At 45.3% G+C, this 21181-nt stretch overlaps 2 protein-coding genes across 2 annotated transcripts in view; both read right to left on the bottom strand.

Annotated features, from left to right (window-relative positions):
* The window catches only part of LOC128716242 (fringe glycosyltransferase), a 119236-nt gene that overhangs the window by 7900 nt on the left and 90155 nt on the right, over positions 1-21181 (bottom strand). Inside the window, exon 5 of the mRNA XM_053811162.1 lies at positions 2603-2741. Within this exon, the coding sequence (XP_053667137.1) occupies positions 2603-2741 (139 nt within the window). The remainder of the gene's footprint in view (positions 1-2602; positions 2742-21181) is intronic.
* LOC128716243 (uncharacterized) lies at positions 3277-4392 on the bottom strand. Its single transcript, XM_053811164.1, has one exon. The coding sequence runs from the start codon at positions 4390-4392 to the stop codon at positions 3277-3279; it is 1116 nt and encodes a 371-aa protein (XP_053667139.1).

The following is a 21181-nucleotide window of genomic DNA, read 5'->3' as shown; positions in this document are numbered from 1 at the left end:
GGCAATTAGCCGATCCGATGTGGCAACGGCAGCTCCAGAACCGTCTTGGTGGATCAAAACTCTCTCGCACTCTGTGTTTAATTAGCTTTCTTTAAACTTAAGAAAAACCACCCCTACGAACAATGATCGAAGATTCCCACCCATGGGGTAACCAACCAATCAGGCGGGTAAATGATTAAGCCGCATTTGCCGTGACATCCAATTATCTTCAATTTCTTTCCCCAAAAAAAAACCAAACTTCAAATTACCCATTTATGATGGGTACAACATTTTTCGGCTTCCAAGGTTTTTTGCCTACCCCTGGTCTTGTATTTCTCACCCTCACGGAAAACTTCCAATGGCACAATTAGCAGTGAGTGACGGAATTCAATTGCTGATTTCGAAAAAAAAAAGAAACGACTGAACAACAAACAATTGGACAGCAACAGAAATGATTCACTTCTGGAATTGCGCTTTTAATGAAAGTATTTACCATTATGAGGCTCAGGAATGTTTTTTTCTTGGTAGACAAAACAGCATCATAGAGCGAGAGTTGTGTGACACAAACCAACAGCCCTCATTAGATGGTGGGACAAATTTGGGAGTTAATGAAACACGACAAGAAACCCCTTAACTTTGGTGGAGAAGACAAGAACTTGTCTCACATTCATGGGAGGTTAAATGGCATTTTTTTTAAATACAAGACCTCCGTAGGTTCCTTCCACCCCGTTCACTGTAACCACGCTAGACAATGGTTCCAATTTTCATAATCGATAAATCATCGATTATAATTTGGTTTGCTTGACCGGTGCTCGCTCGGACGCGAAGTTACGTGTGTGTTAACTTCGTCTACGATGCGGAGGTTGTCGCTGCTCCGACGATGGCGGGGCATAACATTTCGGAAGGTTATTTTTTATTCCAATCATCCTCATGCTCATCCTGATCAGCTCGAAAACTGGTGAGCATGTTTTCCCCTCCCTAGCCTAACACAAGCCTTCTACAGGATACCAGCAGTAATATGTTTTGCTCGCGTGTGAGTTCCCTGTGTCCCAACCAAGAGGGAGAGAGAGGGGGAGGCCAAAATGTTAGCCTGACGGGCAAACACCAAACAAATGGTGTGTGATAAATAGGGAATTAATTCATAGTTAAATTAACGGACGCGTTAAATCATATTCCGCTCGGCTGTCGTGGCACACCGGTGGCCGCGGGTGTGGGATGTTCAACAAAGTCGAAACTTAATTTACGATACAGCGATCATGCGCATAAGGCAACGAAGAAGAAAAAAAACGGAAATGATGCAATAAATTGTACTCCGAGAGCGCGGTACAGCAGATGAGTGAGCCTAATTTAGAAAAAAAGAAAGATCGTAAGCCTTTGTGTGATCTATTTTCATAATCTAACTGTCTCCCGATTAGCATTCGTTTGCTAAATGTGTGTAATTTGTTATCCTTCGAGCGCATTGGTGTACTTTCCCCGGTGGACACAACCTGTCGCGCGAGTTCGTTCTGTTAGCTAGTAGAGTCCGAAAAGCTAGCAAACCGAATGGCGTGTCCCCATCTTTGTCGCACATCGGGAGAAGATCATTAGGCGGGTTCAAGCTTGCCTCGCGTTGGCATCCCCCGTGAGCTGTGCTAATTTATGGACATCATCAAAGGCAACATATGAGCATCGAATGAAGCGCCTCATAAACTCAGCAGGACGTCGGTTTTAGGAACGATTTCGATTGATAGACTCACGGAGTCACCTCTACTCCACCAGAGATATACCCAAACCACCGGAGATGTCACCTTCAGCGCGCTTCTCATGAGTTCCATTTCTCAATCACCGTAGGCGCTCGGCTGCCAGTTTGACGCTTTATCCATCTTTGGCTTTTCGAGGTGCCACCCGTGGCGCTCCAGTAGTAGTGATTTGTTTATTCTTATTTAATTTTATATCATTTTTGCCACTTTTGCGACGGATAGGTTTGCGATCGGATCGTTCATCTGCATCGTGGTCCAGCTGACCATTGTAGCAGTACTCGAAAGGAGACAATCAGACTAGCAGATGACTAACAGGTTTTGGTTTAGTTTCATTTTTAGGCATCATAACGCTCGAACCGTTTTGTGGCCGGCTAGGGTCGAATGACATCTTCGACATCATCACCCCGGGGGGTTTTGGATTCGGCAGAGATGTTATCCACAACTACCGGGAGCTTCGAAAGGATCGGTCTCGTAACAGGTTGTTTGGATAACGAAGGAAGTTTCTGATATTCGATGGGAATAGCAGGCATAACGCATCGGCATAATTATGAAATCTGATGGAATCTGACCCTGTTTTGCCACTGGATTTTGAGACGGTAGAGCTGGTGTGGCTTTGGTGGCTAAAGCCTCCCAAAATTCCGATCCACCGATACTGGTGACATTCATTTATTCGATCACCTTTGGCGTTAAAGCGATTACGGAATTCTTGGACGAATTTCAAGAAAAGTAATCTTCTTGACGATTTCGAAACCTTCTCGTTTTGTTTTCTAAGCTGATCAATATTTTTCTTTATGGGATTTGTTACTATTTGTTAGTTTCTGCAAAAGATTTATTGCAGAAAATAAATGTATGGTCAGTGAATCAATTGATTGGTCTTTACTTACATTATCAAGAAAGATCTCGAGCGGTGACGATATACTCGGCTTGCCCAGGTACCAGTCCTGCGTCGGATTGTAGTCGTCTAGCATTCGAACCAACCGTGGCACGTTCACGTAGTTATCGTCATCAAAGTGACACCACCATCTAAAACGGGAAGAGAAGATACGGCAAGGATTAGTTAAATATGTTTACATTAGTGGAGAATTGCTATCAGAAAATAATAAACATTCTCATATGAACAGTAAAATATTAACATTTCCATAGCAAAGTAGCACTATACTTTATTTTTTAGGACGTTGTCTGATAAGTTGTTTCAGTTTAGTTGTCCCACACGATTGCGACCTCCATTGTTGTCCAGTGTAGCGGACGTCGCGAAACACACGCTCCTCAGGATATGTCACCGTGTGGATGCCACCAGTCCATCTACCACCACCTAAACCGTTCAGATCTTCCCCGTGTGCTGCTACACAACAGCAACTTTTCTGTTTCAAAGGTTTCATTTTCGGTCGAAAGGATGCCATTTACGTGGAATTCGAACTTTTAATTTAGATCCTCAACGAGAATAGATCGGATCACCGCTTTATTTCTGGCAAAATGTTTTCCTACAAAAAGGATGCTTGGATTGATGACGTTAATTTTGTATCTAATATATCGTGGCCTACTTCTCTGCTCTAGCAGCTCAACAGTCTTGTTCAGAGTTCTCTTCCTGAATCGTGCGATTAAACTGCACATTCACTTGTCGGAAAACTCTTTCGTCCGGTTTGACCACCGTGTAAGCGCCGCCGCAAGTACGACTACCCCTCGATCCTGGCTGCAGTCTGAGTACATCATCCGACTCTTGCAGTCTTCGTGCAACAACGGCCAACTTTGCGCTCGTTCGTGGTGCCAGATAGCGTCCGTTTCGCATCCGTTGTACTACGTTCTTAGTGTCACAGGAGAGACAGCTTAAGTTCTCCATCAGCGCTTGGGTCGTTGCGGTCGATTCTGTCATCCGACCGTGAGACAATGATTTGCCGGGCGTAACAGAACCCTTCGATGAACTGACACTGCCTACGCGTGAATGTGTCTTGCCCGTAGCAGTGATTTCGCCTTCCTTTAGCTTTTCCTCTAGTAGTGCTTCGATTCGGAGCGGAAGTTGATCCCGGTGACTGAGAAGTAGCTCCATCTGCCTTTGCAGTTCGTCCAGTTTGTCGGTAAATTCGGTTAGTTTATTCATGTGCTCGGTAGAGCTGACTGTTTGCTGCATCGATGCAGTCGATGTGGCTTCCTCCAGGTTTGCTTGTTTGCTCTCAACCAACGTTTGGAACTGCTGGAAATCGTTGGACAATTGTTCCAGTTTTTGATAGAACAATTGTTCCACTTTTTCCAGTCGCTGTTCGAGATCGCCAATGACCGCAAGCAGCTTTGATTCGTGCTCCCGGAACTCGTTGGCTTGTTCGTCGATCTCTTTCAGCAATGTCTCTGAGGTGACTTCTTTCGAGAGACTTTCCTTTTGAGGGGCGGTTTCTGATTGTTCCGGCTCGCTGACGATAGCCGTTCCGCACGGGACCAATGTGGGTTGCTGTTCCACGTAAGTTTCAGCTTGTTCTTTCGCTTCAGCGATAGCATCCTCGAACAGTTGGAAGCGTTCGTCATTAGTTGTTCGAAGGTCTTCGAATTCGTTGGCTATTTTCGATACTCCTTCGACCAAGTATTTCAACAAACGGTTCAATTCGGTACAGTTGATCACACCATCCGGGAGGGCGATGGCATCATCAACCAAAGCTTCCAAATCGTTCGAAGCGGCCTCAACCATTTCATAAAACTTGTACAATCAACAAGAAAACAAGGAGTAAAATATTTCCACTAGCAAATTTTTCTCCTGATTCTTTCGAAAAGTTCAAAACAAATCATAAAACTTACTCGGTATCCGTCAACGCATCCTAGTTTGCAGGTTGCTTCGTAATGGTCGAATATTCATAGCCAACTCAGTTAATACATTAATTTTTAAACTTAAACATAGCCTACGGTTTGGAAGCGTTTCTCATACGTCTTCGAGTGGCGCAAAGGCATTCACCGATAGTTCTGTCAGCACTAGCAATCAGCTGAGTCCTGGAAAGTTCAGGATTACCGAGCTTTGAGCCATCGTTCGATGGCCCTACAAGCGTAACCGATGGTCCACCGGCACCGCAATAGTGTTTCTTCGGAATCTTGCTACCTCCAGCACGACCTCCACTGAGTCGTATACTGGACGCTTTGGACCTTTGTCCCTGTCGTCTGCTTCCCATCGTCAGCGAAACGTTCGACTGAGATTTTGGAAGCCGCGATTCAATTTTGTTGATCTTTTGCTGCATCGCTTTCAACATCGTCTGGAGGTTTTGCAGTTTGGACAGGATCATGTCGTGCTCCCGGTCGCTATTGGATTTTTCTTTTCCACGGCCACCTCCAACACTTTGGACCTTGGACGAGCTGAGTTTTTGTGTGTTTGTTTTGCTGGCACTATTTTTCAACGATCGGCCATCGATCGTAATGCGGTTTGCCGAGCAGCAGCAATTACAGCGTCCCGTAGCTGCTGAGCCCGACTGCATGTTGGACGTGAGTTCATTCAGCAATCGGCGCAGGGCGCCACAATTGATGGCAGCCCCTTGAGAAACAAACACCTCGTCGATGAGTTTTTTGATTTCGGATCCTGGTGGGTCCGGTAGCATTGGTGGAGGCATTCCAAACACTAAACACCAGGGCACACGTACAATTTCAGATTAAAATGCACTAATTTGGAACACTTGACGCAGGCCTAATAAAAACAATCGACAGTAAGCTGTCAAAATTTGTTCTCCTATTTGGTAATGAGAATTCGATATGATCGCGCTAGGCATTGGAGAAAACAGCTGTAACCGGGCTACTCGATGTGCTGAGGAAAAGCTCAAACCATCACGAGCGTCCTCTCGCGGCCTACTGTGAGGCGATGATTAGTAGCGATGACGCAGCCAATTTAGACGAAACGGTGAAACAAATTCTTGGACCACTCGCTGCCACAGATTCTTGGACGCTGCGTTTCGTCTCAGTTAATTCGAACCTTGACGTTTCGTTCGAAACGTATGGAACAGTGATCGAGCGGCAAACGCAAGGGTGTCCAATAATCTAATAAGGGAACGAATGATACGGATTAATCGGTTCATCTGCTGTGATGAGCGTTTGCGTGCGTGGTTCGGGTCAAGATGTCCCGGGGGTTTTTTTCGGCATTTGCAGGAAGCAGTCGGTAGGTATCAAGCGAAGAATTTCAACCCACAAGAACAACACAAAAAAAAACTCCCGACTAATGGTCGATAATGAAAAGTTTCTACGGGTGTTTGCAGCTCCGGGTTTCGTTGTGGGAAAAATTCAATCAATCATATCACATGGCTTACAACCGGTGGCTGGCTGATCGAGTCCACCATGCGGCTGGAATCGATCGAGACTAATTTCAATTTTCCACCAGATTTACGTACTTCCCCAGTGCCCAGAAGCAAGGTGTTCGGTCCACCGAAAAAGGGTACTATGATCCGCACAAATGATGATAAGTCAAATTATATCCTCTCCAGTAGCGCAGTTCCGTGGAGGCAATCGAAATATTTTGAGGAGCATCTGGTGAGTTGTTGAAGTGGAGTGTAAACTTATTTTAAAACATCACAACAATCGAAAATTTCACTTTCTTTCGTATTTTTTTCAGTTTGATGATATGTTTTGCATGGATGGTAATGATAGTGTAGGAGTTAAATGATCGTTTGGAAGGCTTGAGAATGCGGGCTAGATATGGCAGATGTCTGTAGAAGTACCTCCAGTTGTTGATTACAGGTCAGTTCCTATTCTCGATCTAACATATTGACCTATAAATTATGTATGTTTGCTGCATTGTGCATAAATTATTCAACCAAGAGGAGTTTCGTGGCTTCCATGCTTTATTTTCCGAATGCTCAAGAGAAGATTTTTGGGCGATAATCTAGAGGTGGCGTGAAATGTGAGATAGAATGTCAAGATTTATTGGTTTACTGTTTCTTCTTTTATTGAGTAGTAAATTCAATTTGAATCTCAATCTTTGAAAAGACGTTAAAATAATGAAAAATCTAACAGTTTGACTAGAATGAATAATACCAAAAGGGCGTCAAATTGATTAAATCAATCGCAATAAACCATCCTAGAAGAATTCTAAATACTCCCCGTGGATCAAACTTCCTTGAAGTGTACGGTATCAGATGATCATGTTCTTGAGAAGCATTAAAACGCAGTTCGTCGTTAACAGAACGACCAACAAATCCGTAATGTTATTCACCTTAATCATGCTTTAGACATCTGCTTCACACTCCACTAGGCGATCGTCTAACCGTTTCACGGTACATGCAGTAATGAGATGTTTGTCAGTTGTGGTTAGATTTGATAATCCCGTCATCTAGATTTTGGTACTGTTTTTTTTTTTTTAGGTTTCAGTTTTAACGACTGATCTAATTTAATGTGTTGTGGCGCACCATAAAAACCGCTCACCCGTCGTATATGTCCCAGCAGGGCGTGTCGGAATGTATATGCCCGTACAGCATGCGCCATTACGTACAGCGCACAGATATCCTGGTACGAATCAGCAGGCTCGTGACGATGGAAAGAACAAACCTAGTAGCAACGAAACCCGTCACCATTATTCTGCACTTCACTTTCCTGCCAGCGTCTGGCCGCTGGGATGTTAGTTAGGCCCACCGTTCGGCAGCTTTTATGTGCCCTAAAACGGATCCAATGCGGTCGGGCACAATTGTGAAGCGTTCGCGTGAATTGATCGTAAAGTTAATTTCTCGGTACGGTTCACGCTGTCTTCCGTGCGCGATCGTAAAACGTCAATTCGTTACTTTGCGTTGCTTTTCCCACTCACGTGGGGTGATCGTATTTTAATGTCCTTCGGGATGGTACGGACGGACGGTGCGACGCAACGGCGGCCGGTGGCAAGATTGAGTTGCGTGTGATCGTTCACGCCGGGCCGGGTGTTTGCGTTTCGGTGCTTGCTTTTATGGACCTCCACGAACCGATGGGGGCAGATGTGGATCGGATTTGCATTGGTTGCGATCTGGTTCAGGTGGTCTCAGAAGTCTCGAAATTGGCAGAATGGTTCATGCTCGAAAGAAAGGAAGCTAATTAATTATTTTACCTACAAAGCTAAGGCAACACGGTGAGGGAGAGTACACGATTACACGTCTTTAGTAGCTCTTTAGTTCCTTTCCGCATTCAATACAAAAATCCCCGAGACTGTGAAGGAAGCTGATCGGTTTAGCATGTTCCACGGTGCAGTGCAATCCAGATCAGAAATGTAGCGCGTGAAGTAATTGTTCTTAATTAAAAATTCATTTCTGCCAATCGAGCTGGCTGTACACGACGGCACGGAAGGTGTCTGTGGGTGTGTGTGTGTTATCGCCGCCATCATTCCAAGGTGCTGGGAACAGGTCGGTCTGGTCGGACGTTCTCACCGCCATGGAACTGGATCACCGTGAGAGTAACGTATGGCACTTGCATACCAATAAAGAAATGCTAAAACTGATCACATCATCCCCTACTACCGTATGCTATTGAACAAGGGTGCTACTTTGAATGTTCACGGGAACGCTCAAACACACGTCAAGGCTCGTGTTAGAATCTAGAACGGTAAGATAATCTGGCTTCGAGCCTGTAAAAATCGTATCACCACATATCGCCACACGACAACAGCGACACAACCGCCATGACGGTTTGCACTGTATCCTGGTCACGGCACCGGGTGTGGTCGATAAAGAGTGTTGCGCTCGTGGCTCGCCCCAGTCTCGCGGGCAATAAATAACAAATGCGACCGAATCGACCGTCCGTCTGGAAGGATTTCCTTGAGCTAGAAACAGAAGGCGGTGCTGTACTAGGGTCGTTTAGTGCTGCGGGTGGTGTCGGCCGTTCTGCAATTCTGACTCGCAACTGATCGCAGGGTGGTTCGAGGTCGCACTATCGGAGAGGCACGGTTTCGAAAGTAAATACTAAACCACACCACATCTCCTAGCCGGACAAATCTTCCCGTCCGCACGGTAGGCCGTGGTACGTAATAATTAACGGAAAGGGTCTCGTGTGTACTCGAATCGATCGGTAGAAGAATGGTGGTAAACACCTACTGGCTTGCGGGGATGATCGTGATCACTTCTGGCCCGGTTTTAAGGTTCATGATCGTGTTCGCTCATTGATAGACTGTGCTACAAGAGAGTTGGAAACCACAGTTTCCTTTGGCGACTTCCAAACGTCCACACGCGAAGGGAAGGGCTTCAACGGCTAATCGAATAATCGATCGTAATCGATAGCGGAGGGTATGCTACATAAAGTGCGCATAAATTTGTCCTCCACCCAGGTAAGTGGGCCGGCAGTGGCGGAGGCAAAAAGCTAATAATTTCCTTCTTTACGATTCGGCGGGGTTGTTTTTTTTTCATTTCTGGACCACGCGGTACTATGATAGTGGAGCACATGACCGGTTTTTTGTTGTTGCTGTGTCGACCATCAAGGCGCCATATTGTGTACACGAAACCCATAAGCAAGATAAACGCTTGTCTCTGTCCTTCTTTAATTTCCCGACTTTCTTTCATGTTTTATTTATATGTTCAACGGGTTTTGGATTTTGCTTCGTCTCTCGGATCGATTAACATACGCGATGTTGGAACCGGAGTGGCTGGGGCGGGCATGTATCGTGCAGATAGCAGATGCCGATAGGAGCAATCATCGTGGCAAGGAACGATGCAAAACTGCATCTGCCCACTAGCCTACGCTGCGCTGATAAAAGATAAAACCCCCAAACAGCATGAACGGATGAAATGGATGCGTTCGCGTGGTACCACGTCGATAGAGCTAGCGTCGGTGATCGTATCCTTCCGTTGCGGGGAGTGTTCGCATGTTTTGACTTCGTTTGTTTAAACATCGATCGCCGGCAGAAGAGTGGGATGCTGATTGGTGATCGCAAATTGATACCTCCACGCGGCCAGAACGAGCCCGTCACAGATTATCGGTACGTGTTGTTTTTTTTTTTGCTTCCATCTTACTCGATTTAATCTTCCGATCGTACAAGTTTATTCCTTGCCGTATTGCGGTGTACGACGCTACGATGCGCTACGTTTTCGAAGGTTAATTTAATCAGTGCACATGAATCAGGGTGGAAAGATGCGTAATTAACGGAAGATAAGAAAACGTTCCTGCTTACGGACGTCCTTTCTTCCTAGACAAATTCATTTCGAGCCTGTGCTTAGAAAACTCGAATAAGAATAGATCAATTTAATCGTCCGTACGATCAACGAGGTACGACAGTGTAGTAGATCGGCCCTATCTGGCTGTGCCTGCCAGCCTATTAATTGCTTCTCGCCACGATCGCCTGCATCATCCCCAATGTCCATGTGGTGAAAAGCGGACAAAAACCCTTTCCGTGTTGGTTTGTTTTATCAGCATCGCCACTATCTCGCTGTGCATGCAGCAGTTGGCTTGGGTTGGCCTTCCCATTAGTAAGATTTGTGAAGGCTGGTTCTGCGTATGCGCGCTATTCGTTCGTATCCGTGCGAGTGAAGCGAGAGTGAATTGATTAAATTGGTCTTAATTAGCGAATACCGAGCATATTTTATGCAGCTCTTCGTTCAACCCACGCTCAGGGTCGCGAATATCTCTTTTTTGTAATCTGTTTTTGTTGCTGTTGTTGAATTTCTTTTGGTCATCGTTTGCAAATACATGCACATGCATCTGTTTCTGCTGTTCATCTGCTATGTGCGCGCGCGTGTGTGCGTGTGTGTGTACAGGCATATCTTTAACACGCCTTGGCGCACGCGGTTGTTGCGCCGGTAGCGTAGTAAAAGTTATGTTGCCACGATAAAGTGGCCCCGTCGCACGGTTCGTCGCTTGCACCGCCGTTGCAGTCTTTCGTTTCGTATACGCGTGCTTGCCGCAGCGCGATGTTTTGTGATGCAAATCCTTGCAAATGTTTGTTTGCTGGTTGTGTTTGGTGACTGCAACAAGGTCTGGTGTGTGTGTGCGACGCGTGAAAAAGAATGCAAACACGATCGGTGCTGCATGCTGCCACTTGCAGTCGTTCGCTACGTTCGGTGCTCCGAGAGGTTCACCACTGCTCCACTGGTGGTGTGTCTCCCTTTTCTTTCTAGATTAAGATTAATTTTCGCCCCCATGCTTCTCGGTGCTGTGTGCGGTGCCTCGACGGTACGCGATTGCTCGGCGGTGTGTCAATCCGGGCAGCAGCCGGGAATCCGGGAGGATGTGCACACCAACCCATATGCGTAGGCCGAATCCGTGCTGTGGGTTGTTTTGGTGTTTTTGGTTTTGGTACGGTAAGTGTTTTATTTTATCGGTAGTGCGATTTTTTCTCTCCCTCGGTTGTTTCAGTGGCAAACAGAAACATAGCACAAGCTAACCAATTAAAGAAAAGTCTTCCTTTTTTTGCAAACTGGAGGGCGCATTCAGCATAGGAAACTGATGGAGATTGATGGTGCGGGTGTTAATGAGTGGTGTATTGAGGGTGGAAGAAGAGTCAGTTGGTCACATTGTCGCGCGTTGCGTCCGAGGGGTTTTGGAATAAATTTATTTTAATTAATGCAAATTTTTCTCGCCGATTCGTCCAAAGTGGACGTGGGGTGTCTGGGTGCTCGGGGAGGGGTTTTTCGCTGCTGATGGGGTTACAGCTCGATCGCTCGATTCGGGGCCCGTGTTTTGATTAAGAAAACATTCTTCGGCAAAGTTGGCAAGCAAAAGTGAACGTGGTGCGATGTACCGATTGCTGAATCGGTCAGCCGGAATCGGCTTTTTTTTGTTTGCGGTGAGCATATGGAATCGGTTGGGCCGGAGTGTTTGATTGTTTTAGTTAAGCTTCTTTTGCCGCAGTTTTTTTTTGTCGTGGTTCATACCATTTTCTCGCCAGTATGTTGAACAGGCTACTTTTTTGAATGGTTTAAATAGGGATTTCGTTGCCTAGCTCCGAACTTTGAAGACGCAAATTCAAAGATGTTCCAAAGATCGGTTTTTTGAGGACAATTTTTCCGCCAAGACTGATCGGTCTTGTGTGCCATGTTACAATACGACGCTTAATTGGGCGGCGTTCCTTTCAATCCGTGGTCCGGTGGTCTGTTTTGTGACCGTTTTTTTTTTGTTTTTGTTCTGCCGATCCGTTTCAATGCTGTCGAAAGGATTAATTCTTTTTGCCCAAGAGGGCAACCGTGTACGATATTGCTCATGTTTGCAGCTTTTTGTTTTTCTTGTCGTTTTCGTTATTCGTGTTTGCGATCAGTTGGCAGGCCGGCCTTGGCCGTCTCAAAGCAGAAGACGCACGGAAGCCTGTAAATGTTGCAAGATCCGTCGCCAGGGTGGCATTTTGGTGTGATAAAGGTCTGGCATCCTGCTGGGAAGCTAAGCGGCTGATGAGTTCGTATTTGGGGAACGACCAATGTGCGCCATAAAAAGGATGCATTTTGTATCCATTTTTGTAACACTAGGAGATAAACCACTGTGTAGCAGTGATAGTGCTGTCATTTATTGCAAAACAATCTCTCAATGTATTGTCAAACTCATTGCATACAATTAATGTATTATTTCTTCCTAATTTCATAGTTCGAACCATGTTTGAAACGACTGATTAATAGTGTTTTTATACTTAAACATAAGAGTAACCTGATATTTTTTAAAACTGCAACAGCAGTTTCACTTTCTCAAATCAATGAAACACGTTGAAGGTCATGTCGAAGAATCAGTTCTTGTTCTAAACCCATTCGAGGCTCTAATTTCAAACACTTGTCTAATGCGAATTGATGACTTTCTGGCATTAGTGTTATGGCTTCGCAGCAAATAGAGCAGTAAATTTCCCAAAACCTCTTTTGCGTAAGTCTTAAAAAGTGTCTTAATTCCATCCACTGATCACCAACAAAAGGCAGCACCATGCATTAGCGCACATTGTCCGAGCGGAAGACGTGCTTTGGGAATTTCATTAGCATTTCGTAAGGCACCGGAGAACACACCGGCTGAATGTCACTTTGTTCGTCTTCCGTTTTAGCCGTTTTGCCCCGATGGCAGGCAAAGAGGATTAAAAAATACCCACTTAGTTCGTTGGCGTCGTGCAGGAATTATGGACCGTTTTACGATCGATGCACATGTTTCTGGTGGAAGTTTTAGTTTTATTGCACGAATTTTTGAAACAGAATTTCTATCGAATCTTGGAAGTAATCAAAACAAAACAAAAGCTGCAGACGAATGAAAAACACGTAAATGTCTTGTCGCGGCAGGGTGATAACATTGAAAGTCTCACCTTTTCTGCATCCATATAAAAATGTCCAACGTGAGTAAGGATTCTGGAGGATGGTGTTTTAAATTATTATATGGCGTCTAAGTGTCCTGTTATGTTAGGTTTTTATTTCGGGTTTTGATGTTTGGATGATCTTCCTCGGCATCAAATGAAATGGGTGACATTTAAGTATTTGGAGGAAAATGATATCCTGCTCACGGCACCATGACAAAGAAATCATACAAATCAAAGATCAGAATGTTCTGAAGCAATTTCTAAGATCATGCATGGAACTTTGAAGCACTGAATGGCGCAAGTAGCTTAAAGGGCAAAAAATGGTAGCTTTACTGCTTTTCAACAACTAAAAGCAACATAATTTAATCTACCTTTTATCCGCTATAGCCGCAACAGTCCATGACTTAAAGACTGAGGGACTGAGGGAAGTTCCAAAAATCTCTTCATCGTGAACAACATTATTATCACACGTTTCCCTTAACCACACGGTGCACAGTAAACTATGTCACTGGTTGAAGGGATGAAGGGATTATGTTTATTTAACATTCGAAAAAAGAAACAGCTTACCTACCGTTCCATCTACCGTCCTGTTCCTTCCGTATTACCATATTCTCTTGAAGAAAGTTGTCAATCAAAACGATCCAACGTGCAGTTGAGACTGATCGTTTGTGGGAGGCATATTTGTGGATATAAATGTCACAAGGTGCGTGGTTTGGGCTTTTCTTGCATTTTAGGCATTTCTTTTGAAACACTATCTAAGGGGGTAGCCCATAACAAAAGCCAAAAAAAAAAACCCTTTAAACATTCAGTGATTTCCCCCAAAAATTCCCAAGCATCCATTGTGCGGCTGGCTCATTCCAGACAGCATCACACCGGTTGTTCCCAAAGAAAGGATCATCATCGTGATTAATCGATGCGTGCGCACCGTTATTAGGAGGTGATTAGTTTCTCATAACGTAAAGATGAACAACTTCCGTAGGACCTGTACGAAAGGGAACGAGAAGAAAAAAGAAATCCCTTCGAATATTCTCTCTCTCTCTTGCTTCATCGAAACGTTTAGAAGCGCATCGGTGTACAAAAGGTAATTAAGTTCGTGCGTCCGAACGTTTGGCTAGCATTGGGATATTGCGCTGATTTGCTGCTGATACGTTCTGCTGGCTCGGATAAGTTCTCCTTTCTTTTGTAGGCGCGCTTTTGGATCATACTGTAAAAAATGATGCTTTAAAAATGTATCAAATTTCTACGATACGGCCGGGCGAACGACGCGGTTCCGTAGCGTGGATGGAATTCCCTCGGCAAACTTGCCTCCGAAGTCGCGTCATCGCTGGTGATGGTTGATTTATGATGTACGGGAGGATGATTTGCCTTCGCCGTGGCTTCATGGCGCAATGTTTCCCATTTCGTTCCGCTTCGTTTCTCATCGCTGGGCCAATTCGTTTGGGACCAGTTTTTGTTATTCCCTCCATGTGTGTTGTGGTGTCTCCTGGTCTTTGTAGAAGTGGTTTGAGAAATGGCTTTCAGCTAGCTCACACAAACTGTCGCTTGTACTGAGCGAGGAATGTCTGGTTTACGGCGAAGGTGAAGTTTAATTGCGATTAAAATCAGCAAATCGAATTATGACCTGAGACCAGGAAGTGAACCATTTCGTGGCGAGAGGAAATGGTACTTTTTGTCACGGTACGTGGCTTTGTCGAAAGCTGTACAGTGTCATATAAGAAATAGTCTATCAAGAAGATGTTAAGAACAACAAAACTGTAAATCAAGTTGCAAGTCATCAAACAAGTTTTCCACGCTAATCTGAATTCTCCAGCTTTGTCTGCCGATAATCAATTAAATGTTTAATTTATTTTATCAGCTTACAGCACACCCCGCGCAAAGGATGTCCTTTTACAAACGGGTCCATTTGGTTGGCGAAAGATTGGAAGCCAACGATCGAGAAATCTGCTCACCAATGATGTGCCACTTCGTCAATCAATCGTTGTTTCGGCTCAGTGTCACGTGGAAGAGTGATGAACCTTGGAGTATCCGTTCGTGCACACCTCAAAACACAGTTTTGACAGTCCTCGAATAATCCACATACCAGCGCCACGAGCAATTTCGGTTGAGAATGTATGAACTGCGATGTTCCAGAATCGAGAGCACCCTCTGGTCATATCAGCTGATCAAAGGGAGGTGGGGTGAGCATTAGGATTTCAAGCATGCTTCGTCCATTCCTACCAGTTTTTTTGTGTGTGTTCTGGAGGTGTTTTAAGCGGGTCGGACGCCACCTCGTACGGGAATTCGCTCTGATCGGATCTTGTCATTCAAGATCTCTCCCCTTTACAGTGTTATTTAATTCCTTGTGGTTTGGTGAAGGTTTCCCAAAAACACAAAAAAACAGGAACAGGTTTTTACTTTCGGTTTCGGGCGCAAAGTCTGCAACCACACGCATCTTGTTTGCGTGTGTCGTGCTTTTTTGTGACGGAATGTATCTAGAAGTTGTGAGCAGGTGTTTGAAGGTTAGAATTAATTGACGGATTAATTTTATGAATAACAACTGCTTAACGCTAACCGCGTGCAGCAGCAGGTTCTTGTTGTTCTGGAGATCATTTCTTGAGAAAAGATCTTAAAGTCGTTGGAGTAAAGGGGACTCTTGGGGGACATTATTGATTACTTTGTTTCACATAAGTGTCTGTTAAAGTAGTAACCTTTTTCTGTTAGGTACAGTGAGATCTCTCCGCTATCGAAGTATCGACACAAGAAACAAGACACCGGATGTTGGCGGTTAGAAGCTTGTTACTAGCCTTTAGGGTTGTGCCGGTAATATATCAACCCAAGGTATGCAATATCTTTCCCTTCTCGCCTACCCAAGGTATCCGTTTGGTAGAAAGTGCACACCGCTTCTAGTGCAAATCGCGCTCGGTAAACCGATGGAAGCAAATCGGGATTCATTTAATCGGATCGTAAATTTTCTATCCAGCCCGTTCCACCCTTCCCGGAGGGTGCTCCAATTTGAGAGCACTTCGGAAAAAAAACCGTGCAGAGGCAGGGGATTTCGCGTGTGGTCAGCGAAAGGGAGTCAAATAAAAAGGTGTTTTTCTGTCGGCACCTTTCTGTGCAAGAAAGAAAATATAAAAAATAAACCGAAACAACCCGAGAGAAAGGAACCAACTTGGCCGTGCTGGCAACCTTCGAAATGGATTGTGTTCCAATTCCAACACCTGGCCGGGTTATAGGTTTTGTGTGCAGGGTTTGTGAGGCGTTCGCAGATACTCTGGCGGATTTGGTTTTCTCTCTCCCTCTCGTTCAGCAGGCAGGCGTAAAATCGATTGGTTTCGATGGGGGAACCTTCCTGGACGCGGTTGCTACCCATCCGATAGCGAAGGGTTGGGCCCTTTACAGCTGGTACTGACAAGGAAAGGGTGGAATTATGTCCATCGTGCTATCACGAATCCGACGGGTTCGGGCTCGTGATGAACCCAGTTTCGGACTTCGTGGTACTCGATTTTGTGCGATTTACGCGAAGTGCATAGAAAGGGATTGAAATTGATTTTGCAACCGTGTACTGCAAGCTGTCGGTATCTGGAACCGTGGCGTGAAATCGGAAATCAAAACTAAAGTGAAGGGTGTTTGATAAGAGAGACTCGGCAATTGATTATGATGGAGAATCACCCGTTCGATTTGATAATTGATCGATCTAACATCGAAAAAAGATATCTTAAGTGATATTTCTTTATGATCGAACGGGTTCGATTTTTTATTACGTGCGTGCCTCAATGAACCGCGCTGTACATTCACATTTAATAAGCGTTCCAGTTGTCGTAGCAAGAGTGAGTCATCAACCGGTCACTTTGTCCGTTCGGGTTTGCGAGGTTGAAAAGTTTGACGTGTGGGGCTTTGGACACGGTTGGAATGAAAATAACATGCCTCTGATTAACACCCGATCTGGTGACGCGTGCTCCGTCGACTACCCTACGGCACTACGGCGGCCCATAAGGTTTCGTTCGCCTGGTCTTATTAATATATTTTCCTTCCCATTTAATCACAGCCGTACTACGGGGCGCCCACTTTGGAACGGCTTTTTAGAGTACTACCACGCAGCCCCGTCACGGCTTACGGCGCCCTGTCAATGTGCACCGATGTCATGTTTCTTCGGGTTGTCACCGTGCGCTGAGATGTTACGAGCGTGGAAAAGGATTTTTGCGAAAGGATTGTGTGTTTTTGTACGCTAAGCAGATGGTTTATGGGTTTGAACCGAACGGGTTCGGACAGCATACACATCTCACTTTACACCGATCCGGATACATTCCGGATGATGGCAACAGCTCTCGGTGTCCTCACGGTTGGAGATGGGATTGTAGAATACGGAGCAAAACCAACCTCAGTTTTCCCGTCTAATCGGATTATTTATGCATTTTCAAACGAACGAGTGCAACTCTCCACGAGTATGTCTATGTCCGTCCGCTTGTCATTGAACATTGTCCCGTGGTGTAGCATGTGCACGATATGTCCAAGACGGAAGACACACCGGCGTCGGAAATTGGTTCCGTCGTGCAAAATTGAGATGGCTTGGTACGGGGAGTCAAAGTTGAAGTTGGGGCTGGCACCTCGGGAACACCGTTAGTTGCGGTGGTCACTCACATCGTAGACGCACCGGACAGATGTTAGCAGGCTCGTCCACTCGTCGTTCGATGCGGCCATTAGGCATGGTAAAAGGGAGGCAATTAGCCGGACGGCCTGGTTGGTAATTAGGCTTTCGCGCGGACGTAGCCCATCCAGCCGAGCTCGGGAGAAGTTCTTCGCGCTACCCGTCACACAGCTGACTATTCGCCGAGTTGTGTTCGCATTCGAATGGGTCGTGGCAGTAGGAAGACTGATTTTTCCAAACATCTTTCTTACTGTTCCGCTGTTGGCGGGAGCGAGATGAAGGAGAGCGTAATCATGTGAGTTTTATTATCATGTGTTTGCTATTATTTTGGAGTTATGTCGGGGCCCGGTGTACGTGGACGGAAAATTTCTCCACGAGTGCGTACCGTGTTCCGACTGCAATTCTAGCATACTGCAACGGATGTGTTTATTTTGCGCTAGGTCAACAACAAAATGACTCTCATGATGTTTGTGTGATAGTTTAGGGTCGGAACATACAGTCATTATCGTCATGGGAACCAATAAAAGGGGTTTCCCTAAGTGTCTTACTTCACATTCAACTGATTGGTTTAATAACATAGAATAGTTGCAGAAAATGGGATGCAGATGTGCTTTGTCCAGCATTTTGTTCACTACATGTTTTGAGTGCACGAATGGAAAAGTGGAACGAAATGTAGCTCAGATTCATTTTCTTGTCACTGGCAGAGCACAACACTCGTGATATCATCTTAACATTAGATGAATTTGAAAGTATATCTAATCTTCCGATTATCGACCAACTCCATGTGGATGTCGCCACGAGCCCATTACCATTACCAGAGTCCATTACCTCACCGGAAGGACGTCAGCGGATCAGGTTCTTCCACTCCTAGCGATCAAGGTTCCGATACTGGTTTATGCGAAGCTGCATTACATTTATCTTTTGCCTTCCCGATCGAAATTATGCTTCTTCTGTCCCGCAGCCACACAACACACACTCCGCGCTCAGGCACTCCGGTTACTGGATCGGACCGTGAAAGAGGCCCGTTTGTCAATTAATGCTCATTAAAACTGACGTACACTCCGGCCTACCGCTGTCAGAAGCCTAGCAAAACCGTACCGTGCAACAGGTTGCTCTTGATCACGCGGATCCCGTGTCTTGGCTGGACGCGGAAAGTAATACAAATTGTGCCACCCGTACAGCGGCAGAATTGTTCGGATTAAAGAATGTGCAGTGCGCGCGGGGTGCGGTACGGGGTGCTTTCAATCAAACTGTCTAGCTGGAGACGCTCATGAAATCATGACCATGACCATCTTCTTGCCGGCGGGAGTAGGTGGCGCGCTTCTTTTTTACGAACGAGCGCGTCATGAGCGCGGGATCGTGAAACCACGAACCGCAAGCAGATTGACGATATTGATAGGATCAGATTCAAAAACGACGAGTCAACGAGTAACCGAAGTCATCACGGGGAAGAATGAAAATCGCGAAAATGTGTGCACGCCAGGTTTTCATCGGCTCGCTCGGAAGCGATTGATGTTTATTAGCAAGGAAATAAATAAGGCAAACCCTGTTTGCCTGTTGGCTGTATGGGGACCGTGGGTACGTGGTTTGGGTTGCCCGTCAGTGCCGCAAGATGGGCACACAAGATGTACGACCAGTGATAACACGCCCGGGTACCGAGTTTGCGGTACGTCTGATTGATTCGCGGATTAAAAGTGACCACCTGATTGTAAGCGGTGTAGTTTTATACTTTCCTCACCCTGATCGTGACCGCGACGAAGAGTTATTTATGCTAGCTTTGTTGCAGTAGTTAATCCTCCATCTCCAAACCGTCGCCCACAGTGTGACGGGCCGTTTGTTGGTGGTATTTAGCGTAACGAACTTATGCGATCGATCGTGGTTGTTCGAACTGCTGGGACAATTATTATACGCCAACAAACGAGAAGCTGCTCACCCATCGCCGGATATGATCCGGTTTTTTTTTGTTGTGTTCAGAAGTATCAGAAGTTGATCAATTTTTCTTCGTGTCACATACCGCGATCTGCACTCCCAATGCTCCAGGGGGACATTTTATTCTGGAACGGAGTTGAGTAGGTTGAATAGTGGTTGGTGGAGATTTGTGACGCAATTGCAGGAGACAAAGATGAACTGTTCGATATGTCGGTGGCTTCACTCAATTCCTTTTTAGCTCAGAAGCTCCAAGAAGTTTAACAACACCCAAGAAGTAGTATGTTTATGGTGACTTGTTGAATAGTCTAAGGTAAACAGTCAGAATTACCTTAAGGTACTTGACTATAGACACATTAGATCGGTTGCAGTTTTAGTATCAGCTTGCTTCAGAACCCAATTTAATGCATCTTTTATCTTTACTCCATTTCTTTGGAGTCGTTTTTGAGTGTGTTTTAGAGTGGACGAAATTCTCCAATATTTTGTCGGGTTAGTAATTCAGATCTGGTGAGTTACCTAACCTCGGTACAGTAGAACGATTTTAATAGTAATATGGTGACTACTTTATCCTCTCAGCTATCGATTGGCAAACACGAACCAATAAAATCGTGCTGCTTGCTGGACAGAAAGACACCGCCCGCCTTCTAAAACAGGCAAAAAACACCAGGAGACAGGACAATTCTCCAACGAAGGTAGTAAATTGAATTCAAAACTCGTATCTCGATAAACGCTACGCCAATAGTGCTTGCGCCAAGAACTTGCGCCTAACCTTTAGCAAGCGTTGGTGACTTGCGCATGGCTAATGGGAATGTTTTCGTATCAAACGATTTGCTGGCAAAAATCGGTATGCCCACTGGGAAACACACTTCATCGATCACGAGTTCGGAAAAAAATAACACTAGCCTATCCATTCGTTAACAATGTTCGCCGTACGGTGGTTACTTTTCGTCCAAAGAAATGCAATTTGCACGTAAGCGAAAGGGAAACAAAACCCCTCCTTCGGACAGCAGCTTTGTGTGGCAGGATTAGGAAAGTATCGAACCGCACACTCAGCCACACGAGATGTGGCTTTTAGTTTTATCTTCTATCGAAGAGTAATTAAACTTTCGAGGCTTTCCCTTCCGCACGTACGGCTGGGGTTGGAATTTAGGTTCGAAGAATTTAAGCTGTGATGTAAGAATAGGAATTTTGTCGATGTTTTATTGCGCATTTCCTAGAGGACGTTGTTTGAAATGCCTATCGGTTGGGCTATTGGTACACGCACGCAGGTGTTTGTTTTGTGCCGCTGTGTCGGAACGTTAATTAAGTGGAAGCCCGGAGAAAAGCATGCGTGTTCGCTGCAACTGATCATGTAAGAAGAGAATGAAGGTTTTAGTGGTTACCGGAAGCGTTAAAGTGCCAACTGGGGTGGTGCGTTTCTTATGAGAAATGGGCATCGCTAAAACGCTACGGCATTACTAGGAAGATTTAATCGGACTGTCGGATCGATGGTTGTTGGGATGATGTTAAATGAAATTTAATTGACTTGAATGTTTCACAGTCTTCACTTGGGAGGCAAACAGATAGTTTGTATAAATTGAGTTGCCCTACTAGTATGAAACGCATTACCCAACAGATATACCCGGCAATGAGATCCACATTTTAACCTGCTTTCCTGCCAAACATCACCTCTTAATCGCCACTACTTTGTACCGAATGGTAATTTTTGCAGCGAACCCGTTGGACAGCATGATGATGGAAATTATGCTTCCACCA

This window comes from Anopheles marshallii, chromosome 3, assembly GCF_943734725.1.
Source record: "Anopheles marshallii chromosome 3, idAnoMarsDA_429_01, whole genome shotgun sequence".
NCBI classification, from domain to species: domain Eukaryota; kingdom Metazoa; phylum Arthropoda; class Insecta; order Diptera; family Culicidae; genus Anopheles; species Anopheles marshallii.
Note: the sequence above shows the minus strand (reverse complement) of the source record. Positions and strands in the feature narration are given on the sequence as shown.

Coding starts and splice junctions, on each gene's coding strand:
- LOC128716243 (XM_053811164.1), bottom strand. CDS start 4,392: ATGGTTGAGGCCGCTTCGAACGATTTGGAAGCTTTGGTTGATGATGCC.